At 42.2% G+C, this 11,246-nt stretch overlaps 1 protein-coding gene across 1 annotated transcript; it reads left to right on the plus strand.

The window, feature by feature from the left end:
* The first annotated feature begins 2,553 nt into the window (after positions 1-2,553).
* On the plus strand, positions 2,554-6,469 carry s1pr3a (sphingosine-1-phosphate receptor 3a). The gene is made up of 2 exons (XM_078259078.1): positions 2,554-2,849; positions 3,951-6,469. The coding sequence occupies exon 2, from the start codon at positions 4,078-4,080 to the stop codon at positions 5,269-5,271; it is 1,194 nt and encodes a 397-aa protein (XP_078115204.1). The 5' UTR covers positions 2,554-2,849; positions 3,951-4,077; the 3' UTR covers positions 5,272-6,469.
* Positions 6,470-11,246: the final 4,777 nt, after the last annotated feature.

Raw genomic sequence — 11,246 nt, forward strand, 5'->3', positions numbered from 1 at the left:
GGATGGTCACTTTGCCTTGGCATCACCTTTCTATTGAGCACCACTGGGCTGAATCAATGCAAACATCCAATATCTCTTTTCTAAAATCTTACTTTATGCATGGAAATCTTTGTCTTTTATGTCCTCAAGTAGTCTATATCAGTTCTTTGTTCTTTATTAAGCCATGTTGATAATTACATTTATATTATGTTATATTATATTATAACATAACATTTTAAAGGTCCCATGACATGGTGCTCTTTGGATGCTTTTATATAGGCCTTAGTGGTCCCCTAATACTGTATCTGAAATTCTCTTTCCCGAAATTCAGCCTTGGTGCAGAATTACAGCCACTAGAGCCAGTCCCACAATCAGAGGAGGAGAGAGGGGGGGGCAAGGTGGAGGGTGGGGGTGTGGCCTTGACCAACTGCCACTTTACTCGTTTGAAAGCAATGATGTCTCTCTCTCATGGGCAGGCCAAATTCTCTGGGCGGGCAAAGCAGAGAAAGGGGAGGTAACCTTTCCCCCTTTGACATCATAAGGGGAAGATTCCAGATCGGCCCATCTGAGCTTTCATTTTCTCAAAGGCAGAGCAGGATACCCAGGGCTCGGTTTACACCTATCGCCATTTCTAACCACTGGGGGACCATAGGCAGGCTGGGGGAACGCATATTAATGTTAAAACCTCATAAAGTGAAATTTTCATGCCATGGGACCTTTAATAAAATAATAATAATAATAATAATACACTTTATTTATATAGCACCTTTCATACCATAAAATGCAGCTTAAAGTGCTTTACAAAAGAAATAACACAGGTAATAAAAACAGGAGACAGGAGGCTGGGTATGTCAATTTCTATGTAATTTATTTTAAGTTATATTTTTCAGCATTTGAACCCTTAGACTGCCAGAGTATTCCTTTTATATTATTTTGAAATTTATCGTATGTTATATGTAAAATCTATAGTTCTTGTAAATCTGCAAAAAAAAAAACAGATGAAGTGGAGTAGAATACAAAAAATACAGACAGCAAATGAACCTACGGATGTAGGGACACCCGTCTGGGTACCTACAACTGCCCCTCTCAATTCAAGCCTCATTTCTCCCCTGCACTTTTTCCTATTCTCTGAAACTTTCTCTCAGCCTTTCTGTAGCTGCTTTTGCTTCACTCCTGGTCAGATGTCTTTTGACCTCTCTCCCATCATCTGTCTCTCTCTCTTTCTCACTCCCAGGCTGAATGTGAAATCATGATACCCAAAGTCAGTGACCATCATGTGGGAAAACTGCAGTCCATAGCGTAAACAATAAGAAGTAACAGCCCCCTAAGCCTTTGTTTCCATCCATTGCACCATCCAGTGGTTGGAATAATGGCTAATGGCTTGATGGGAATGTGTGTTCAGTTTTTAAACACAATGCAGAGCCACCTCAGAGAGGAGCAGGGGGGCTGTTGGATTAGCAGAGTTGAAGAGGAGGTGTTAGCGGGTCAGACACAGTCCTCAGCATGTGTCATACCATCCACATCCAGCTGGTGTTTCATCATTGTGTTCTTACCTGTCCGTTGTTTCCTCAAGTCACACAACAGCAGGAAGTTGCAGCAGGAAAAGCCTGATTGGTATCCACAGGGATACGGTATGAAGGTGTGCCAACTCTCTGCTCATCACACGTGTGGTGTCCCGGACTGCGTCTTACCTGATGACCCGACCTACTGGACATGCAGCCCCATGGATTGCAGATGAAACCATACAGAACTCCATAGCTACATTCAGCCTCCCAGACTCTTGTCTTTTTCTTATCAGTGACATATTTCTTCAGAATAACACTAAGAAAGTGCATAAAAGGAAAGCATGACTCTTCCCTTCCCTTCCCAGCCATTTCAGTTGGCTTCAATGGAAGAGGTCTGACCTATCTCACACCCCGAAAGGACCAAAGGGATCCAGTCATCTTTTATTTGAACACGAATGCAACGCACAAGTTAAAGAAGCTTCTGGGATTACATTTCACTGAAATTGTACCTCATGTGAGAAATAAAATGGAATGGTTGAATAACGAGTCATTAAATCAAAGATATAAAAGGAGCTGCAACTTCTTGGCATGACAATGGAGGGGATGAATTCCTAGAAAGTCAAATTAACACGTCAGTTTGTGGTCTTTAAAAAAACCCTGTGGTCTCCTTTTTAGATAATGATGATGACAGAATCTGGATTTAGCTTTCTGTACTCTCTGTACAAAATGACTGAGATGAATTAATTAATCAATCTTAATTGAAGCCTGTTGGTGCATGTAAGTGCAGCAATTTTATGGCAGTTGAAACAAATTAGGTGTTCTTGTCTGAAACAGTCAGCTGCTCTCAAACATAACAAAACTCTTTAAACTACACTTAAAAATATCAAGCAAACGTGGTGGGCAAAGCGTTATAAACACAAAGTGACACATCTGTAGGCTACAACAACGCGTCTGGCACAATGACACGCGTGGCTCTGACCTCTCTGACTCATAATTAATGGTAATAATAACGAAAGGAGAAGTACATAGGGAAGATCCCGCCCCATTAGCCCCGGCTGGGAGGAGGGAGAGCGGCTCGGTCCGAGCTGGAGGAAGTCCCAGTGTGGAGAGGACGCCACACCGATGGAGTTCAGGACGCAACACTAAGTGGATGTTTTGAGGCAAATACTTCCGCGGTTGGAAACTTTTATACGGGCGAGGACAAAGTATGGACTTTGATTTCACGTCGAAGATCATCCATTTTTTTGGCAATCACATATTTTGCCCGAGCGCATCGTTACGCAGGAGGGAATCATACCTTCAAAGTAACTGAAAATCTCGCCACACCAGGGATGTAGATGAGTCCCGAAACTCCATCGACTCCAGGTACGATACGTTACTGTACTGTGGTGAAGAGCAGAGAAGAATAGACTGTACTGTGGCTGTACTGATATTTGATTTACTGTATTTAATACCGCATGTCTATATTAGTTTTCAAATTATTACTCCATTTAACTTTGAGCAACTTTTCCAAAACAGGAAAGTTGATCAGATCTTCATGAGTAGGCATCTTGTTTCAACTAGAATAGTGTTAAACATCGCCAACAATTTGATTTTGATCAATGAGAATAGCCTATACGTCTAAGTGAACATTTCTGACAATATTTATTCATTTGGGATACACATGATTGAGTTTGATTAGGAAACGAACCTGCTCATCCAACCAAAGGATTACATGCACTTTATCATATCAGATTATTGTGGATCCTTTTTATATCGACGTTTATTTACGTTTCATGGTAATCTCACGAGAAATGTATTCAGTAATTATACCATTTATGGCAAATGATTTATGAACAGCAGTAACTGTCACAGCTGTTCAGTATTAACGGGACAAAAAAGACGTTGCAATGTCCTAATCTATAGGTTCTTCTTTTTTCTTTTTCTTTTATATATATAAAAATCTATGTTATATAGGCTAATGTGTTAGGCTTTATTCATTTGCTATCTTCACCAGGACACTGCTGTAAGAGATTTTGAATCTCAGTAATGCACTTTGCTGGTTAGATTAAGTATGGAGTAATCTACTTTTCTTTTTTTGGTATTGCTATTTTTTGTGACAACGTTTTTATTTGTTTTTCATTATTCATTCAATTTTGAGGGTAACACTATTATTTTCCATAAACAAGACATAGTCCAAAATGCATATACATTGGTCTCCTTTCTCATCAACAGTTGTAATAAATCAAAAGAATGAAGATAAAGTACACAAGTACATATAAATAAAGTATACATCTTGATGAATTTTGACGACTTAAAGTTATTATTACCTCCAATTTGATATTATTGATATTACCACTTGCTTCAGTTTTCTCCTTTTTCTTACATCAATTATCCAAAATGATGTCGAATGTAACTTTTGTGACTTTGAAGTGTTGAATATAACTTTTCAAAATAAGTTTGAGCTCTTCTGCATTTGATTGGCAGGTCCTTCAGGAGGCTCTAAGATGTCAGTTGTGACCCTGCCTGGCTGAGCAGCCTCGCAACCTTCTGCTGTCCAGTGCTGTGGCGCCCTCTGCTGTGTGACCAAGGAAGGCCAGAAGGGGCCAGCAGTATGGGGAACACACTGGAGGAGGGGATGAACATTGTCATCGTCACCCACTACAACCACTCAGGGAAGTGGGACCGGCCTCGCAGCAGCGGGGCCTGTAAGATGGCCGTGCTGCTCTTCATCTGCGTGCTGATTGTTCTGGAGAACGTTACGGTCCTGCTCGCTCTCTGGAGGAACAAGCGCTTCCACAGCCGTATGTACTTCCTCATTGGAAACCTGGCACTGTCAGACCTGCTGGCTGGTGTGGCCTACGTGGTCAACATCTTTACCTCAGGAGACAACACCTACTTCCTGACACCAGTGCAGTGGCTGGCCAGAGAAGGGAGCATGTTTGTGGCCCTCAGTGCATCCACGTTCAGCCTCCTGGCCATTGGGATTGAGAGGCACATGACTATGGTGCGTTTGCGTCCGTGTGAGACAGCAGGTCGGGGGAGACTTCTAGGACTGCTGGCAGCCTGCTGGCTTGTGTCAGTGCTGCTCAGTGCCCTGCCCAGCCTGGGCTGGAACTGCCTGAACAATATGGCATCCTGCTCCACAGTGCTGCCGCTCTACGCTAAGAGTTATGTGGCCTTCTGCATCAGTGTGTTCAGCGCCCTGTTGGTGGCCATTATCATCCTCTACATCAGGATCTACCGCCTGGTGACCTCTAGCGGCCGCAGGGTGAGCAGCCGGCCTTCAGAGCGCTCACTGGCTCTGCTGCGGACAGTGGTTATTGTTCTTGGAGTGTTTGTCATGTGCTGGACCCCCCTCTTCCTCCTGCTGCTGCTGGATGTTGGTTGCAGCCCAGATAAGTGCCCTGTGCTCTACCAGGTGGACTGGTTTATAGCCCTGGCTGTGCTTAATTCTGCCCTCAACCCTCTGATATACACTCTGTCCAGCAGGGAGATGAGGGCAGCTTTCTTCAGGCTGCTGTGCTGCTGTCAGACCAGCATAGACAACACTGGGACTCCTGTGGTGGGCAACCCCCACCTGGGCACAGTCATCCCCACAGCGGAGAACAGCAAAACCAGTGGAGGAGTGGGCAGTGGGGCTGGCAAGTCCACACTGACCAGAGGGAAGGTTCCCACACCTATCAACTCTGACAACAAGCATGGAGATCCCTCAGCCACTGCTGTGCCCCATCCCTCTGGACCTGCAGACCTGCTCTCAGCTGTGCTGGTGAAGGCTGGAGCGCTGCCGCCCCTCGGCAAGTTCTGAATGGAAGCACCTTAAAGAGGCCTTACAGTGACACAGAAGTAAACAGAACTGACACAGTCTCGCTATCTGCCACTTTTTGTTTATGCACTGTGGATAGGATAAACGTTGGATTAGTAATGTTGGAACCACATAAATGCAGATTGAAGTACAATCAGAGGCATTTAAAGCCACTATTTACAACAACTGAATATTATTACAAGACCAGAGTAAATTATATTTTGTGTTTGTCTTACACAATGATTAATGTTCAATGTTTCACATTTCAAAACTATGAAATACAAAAGGACAGTTTCACGGACATGGATTAAACCGAGGCCCAAATGAAATCTCTTGTCTTAATTCATGTCTGTGAAACTAGACTTGGTAATTCTTAAAACACAACAGAGTATAATTAACTTTATTAGTTTTGTGTCTGTCAAGGTGTTTATTTTACTGTGTCATTACAAGCAGAAAAGGTCAGATTAGGGCACTTTTACTGCATGTGCTATATGCAAGTACTCTTAAAACACCTGCAATTTCCATCACAACTTTGCTTGGTAAACTATTTATTTTCTGTGAAAACATTTGCCATCTTAAAACTATTGGTATACTTGTTTGGTATAGTTTGTGTGCATACAAAACCATGATGGTACTAGGACTTAATTATTGATTTTGTTATGATTTGAGATGCACTGTGAGAGAAAACCAGACCAAACATTTGTGAGACTAGCGGCCTCGTGAGGCTGTGATGCTCAATACACACCAGAAAACAAAAGTGTGGGAATCATTAAAAATGGAGGGACAGAATTGCTATTATTAAGTGTGTGCCACTAGTGGGCAAGAGTGAAAGAATGCCCTGACAGTGGTTTTACAGTAAAAGCAATGTGAAATGTATAATTTAATCAGTAGGGTTCAACTTCTGTATACGGTGGCCATTTTTGGCCATTTCTGGCTAAGCTCTACATCACCAGAACGGTCTCACCTTTCATTGGTCTACTCCGTCAGTATCAGCTGAATTAGCGTGGATAATAACTACACTCATTTTTGCTTCTCATCAGCCCATCTAGAAACCACTCACACATCAACTAACCACTAGTGAATATGAGTGTTGGATGTGAATTATTTAATGGTGGTAGACTGTAAATTACATTTCTGTCTAGGGTGGTGTAGTGCCTGATACCATTATATAGCAAATAAAATAAAATCCTTTTCACTTTTATGAGATTTTCACACGTGTCATGTTTTGATATTTAATCAACGACTTGCCTGCTTTCAACCCCCTTCCCCTCTTCCATGCGCGGCGTCTGTGTTGGTCCTCTGCATAAATTGTCAAGGTACACATACAGGACAACCAGAGAGTGATTTAGTCTGAACCATACGAACCAAGTAGATGGTTGCTTGTTGTAGTCACATGAAAGCTTAAGCCATACATATATTAATGCACAATTTCTGTGATTTGTCAGTTTATCATTTGCTATTCAGACAGGAGAGGAGAATTTGATTGAACCTGCTGCACTCTGATTGATGCTCTCCTATTCCCATTCATGCGTAGACCTGGGTCAGCCATTGATGAATAATGCAAAGAAACTCTTGATATTTAGTTTAACTAGGGGGTTTCCAGCTCGGTGAGGTCAGGTATATATTAGTCATGAAAGGTATACTGCATGAATTTCACTTTGAAGAGTTTCCTCTTGTGAAAAAGTCTCCCGTCATTGTATAAATTCTCTGGAACGCAGTATTTTAAATGATTAACCAAACTGTTTGGCTGAGGTTTTGTTGAGACATTTTGTGAAATGTATCTTTGACTTAAACAGCGTATGATGATTTTCACATCACACACATTTATAGGATGTGTTTAAACACAAAGAGTGTCTGATGTGGCATTGTGAAAAGACTTTAGTTATCAGTGTTATAAACTGTAATTGGAAGTGAATATAAGTTTGTTTTCTAGATGCTGACATTCAGTGTCTGCAGCAGTGAAGGTGACTTTAACTTAAACCGATAGAAGGGCTGATTGCAGCAGTGTGTGTTGTTCATACCACATTGCAACGCAAATACCAGACACGAGCTGACAGACTGGCATTTCATACTCACCTGAGCTAAAGGATGTGTCTCTGCTCCGCACCTCCAGATCTGATGAAAAAAGACAGCGAGGACGCAGTAACAGCCAAGCATTCCCATCTTAAAGGTCACTGATGGCTTCCTGTCAGAAATGTTTGAACACTCTCCTTCCTGAATTAGCCGCGGATGACAGTGGTGGCCTTCTGGAACATTGGAAAAATGTTGAGCTGTAGCGTCATTTGTAGTCAGTAAATCCCTCTCTCCTGCTCTTTTTCCTCATTCTCGCCCAACTTGTTTCCCTCTTCCATTTCAACACCATCCTGAGCCAAATCTCCATGAGATTTAGTTGGATTCAAATGTCGTTGTTGTCAGAAAATCAACTGTTCTCATCATCAGACTCCGTTTCATCATCGTTTCCTTCAATCTTTGTAAAAAAAAAACTCAAACATGTTCAGTGAACATTAATACTTTCCTTTTGAATTTTCTTCATGTCCTCAAATTCCAGCTATGACAGATTCCATTTTGTCCAAACACCTGAAACAAACACCGTTTAATGGCTGCATGTGCTAACTGGGTCAAACACCTTAATAAATCATGTTAACTAAATAGCCATTCCAAGTCTTCTTTGAGGATTTAGACATGGTGGATTTGTGTCATTCTCTGTGCACAATGCCTATTTGCATATGACTAATGTGAACACAACAGAGGACAAGGGAATCACACCACCCCCTCATCATGATCCTGGCTTTAAACTGCTGTGTGGTGAGGAAGTGTGCATGTGTGTGTGTGTGTGTGTGTGTGTGTGTGTGTGTGTGTGTGTGTGTGTTTCAGACAGACAGACAGCCAGACAGACGTGTGCATCCGTGTGTGTTTTTGAGAGAAAGAACTAAGACTCCATCTGGTCCGAGCCACTGAATGTGCCAGTATGAAACAGTCCTCAAGTCCCCTTTTTGAAGCAGCTCGGAGGTGGAGTGAGGCCAGGTGGAGAGCGGCGAGGGGTCCCATTTGAGGCGTCCGCTCACGCAGGGAGCCACCAGCTGAAGCCATTCTCTCCTCTATAGCTGAGTTGTACCACTCTCACCAGAGGAGACACACACACACACACACACACAGTCATGTGGTGTGTACTATTCTCCTCCCCTACCTTCACAGCTCTCCAACACAGTGTAATTACTTGTGCAACAAAGAGAGTGAAGATCCAGGCAGACCTTGGTGATGAGCTCCCCGGGATCAGAGGGCTTTATCCAGGGAGCAGCTGGGATGAAGCGGTGGGGGGGGTGAAGGCAAAGGTCAAAGGATATCTGAAGGAGCTGGCTGAGACTTGGATTGGTGGACACTCCTCGGATCAAGTAGACTCCAGTTGGGCTGCCGTAGGACTACTAAAGAAAAAAAAATAAGAACATTTTAATGTGACAGCTATTTTCTTTCTTCTGAAGCAACAACAACAACAACATCTTTTCTAGGACGTCTTATATCTACATCTATATGGGAGTCCTGAGCCTAATGTGTATCTTGTAGGGCTGCAACTAACATTTATTCCATTGCCAATTCTTTCAATCAATTGATTAATTGGTGGCCTCTAAAACATCAGGAAATAGTGGAAGATGCCAATCTCAAATTCCTCAAGGTGCTGTTTTCAAATTGCTTCTTTTGTGTCTAAGATACAAACACATTCAATATATAATGATATTCAAAAATGACTATTGAAGCAAAACGCTTCACATTTGAGAGGCAAAAACTAGCAACCATTACTGCTTTTTAAATTACGCACATACATACGTGTTTTGTTTTCAATACAATTGTTGTCAATTCATTTTCTCTTAATTGAGTAATGAATTAATTGACTCATTATTCAGCAACTAATCTGTTTAACAGCATGACAATTATCACAGTTCACTACATGTAGATAAATATGTTTATCAAGGAAACCATTGTGCAATCAACCACCGCGATGTATCTTGTACTCTCGGGCCACTCATTCTACCTTAAAATAACTTGATGCATCTTTCGTCTGCTCCCTGCGTTTTATTACAGGAGATAAATATCTTATTTATAAATGTTTACTATATGAGAAAGCAGGCCAGTCCTCACAAGCAACAACAACATAACTACACATTCATTTTTGTTTATACCGTAAGTGCATCTTAAAGCTGCCTCAGTATGTCACATCTATTTTCAAACTACTCCTCATCAGACTAGGACTGGTTAACTCATAATACCATATGGGATACTGAACCTGGGAAGATGGCCTTTGCCACTTGAATTCCTCATTCAATTGCACAAATGTTAACAAATTGTTTGACCTTTTTAGAGATGTACAGTATGTGCTTGTGTGTGACTTGTGTCTTATCTCTGTTCGATTTCTTCTGCTGAACTCTCTGGCAAAAGATATGTTGAATACCTGATTAAATAAAGTGTGTATACTGAATTTGCCAATCTCTGGAAGCAGAAGCAATGCCATTCTATCATAACAGATAGGTGGCAGGAGTGGATAAGCAACCTCTTCCAAACTCAATAACCCCCTCTCCCCAAATCCCACCAAAACAGCAGCTGCTTTCTCTCCAAACCCTCTCTGATTGCAGTCGTCTGGCAGGGCCTGTCGGCATGCACACACCTGCTCACACTGACCTCCAATCTATCTCTTCCATGCCTGCCCGCCACAACTGCTGGGATTAGCGTGTCTGGGACAGGGGATAAGTGAGAAGCAGGACGGCAGCCTTCTAGTCTTACATCCGTGTCCCGTCCCTCACATGTGGCATTGAGGGCGTGCACACAGCTGGCTGATTCTTCCTGCATGCAGGGCAGCCTGGAGGTTTGTGTGTTGTGTTAAAGGGTAACTGGAGGTGGGGACGCCCGTGATAGACTTCAAGTGCGCAACTCATGTAAGAGCCTCTGACAACTTGGTTTCAAATCTTGCTCACTTAACTACTCACAACAAATAAATAAGCAACAAATTGATCTCCTACAATTCCCCCAACTTTGTGGAGGTGGAATGCTAAATTGATGGATTACACGGAACTCCCTTTAAATGTTTTGTCTTACCTGACCTTTAACCTCAGATGGTCTCTTTTTTGTTATATTTTCCTGGGAAAAATGACAGTAGATGTGGTTTCATAGAAACCATTTAATATCAGTAAGTGTCCCATTTCAATGTCAAATGTTATTTTTTTTTCAATGTTTTTTCTGGTTCTGTTGTTTTACTCGCTAATTTGTTTGTTTCTCCAAGACAATGGTTAGTCCTTTTATACAGCATTTGGGCTTGCCATAGTAGGAAAAGCACGTGTTACTGATAACATTAACGATGGTTCTGTTCAATTCAAGTGGAAGTCATGACAGTGAGTCAGTATGAACACCAGGACGCTGAAACGGAAGCAGCTAAATGTAATTCAGCCATTGTTAGTTTGATTATTTACACCTGTGCTTTTATTACTGCAACATGTCAAAAATGTCTTCTGTGAAGTAGGTATCTAACTACTGAACACAATTCTTGGTGATGGTGATGCATGCATGGCCTGTTTCGTGTGTGTGTGTGTGTGTGTGTGTGTGTGTGTGTAATGTGGTCATCTAACATATTCTCTGGCGCTGGGGTGATCACAGGTGTTCATTCCTCCAAGCCTGTTTGATGGATTAACAGCTGCCGTCACCGTGTAATCAGTGACACCCCCCAGATCTGACAGCTGCACACGCACGCGCACGCACGCACACACACACACTGCCATTTGCCAAACCTAAACAAAAAAAGAGCTTTATATTAAGTATCCTTCAGTCTACTGGAAATGAGCTAACAATGTTGAAAAATAGCAGAGACAAGGTAAGAGCTATTCAAAAACCAGAGAAATGAGATTGTGATATTTGTTTGATTTTTACATGCTGCACTGCCACTGTCATTATTATTCATATCCCTCCCCAGGGAGCCTTGTTTGAAAAATGGGACT

Source organism: Sander vitreus, chromosome 9, assembly GCF_031162955.1.
Source record: "Sander vitreus isolate 19-12246 chromosome 9, sanVit1, whole genome shotgun sequence".
Classification (NCBI taxonomy): domain Eukaryota; kingdom Metazoa; phylum Chordata; class Actinopteri; order Perciformes; family Percidae; genus Sander; species Sander vitreus.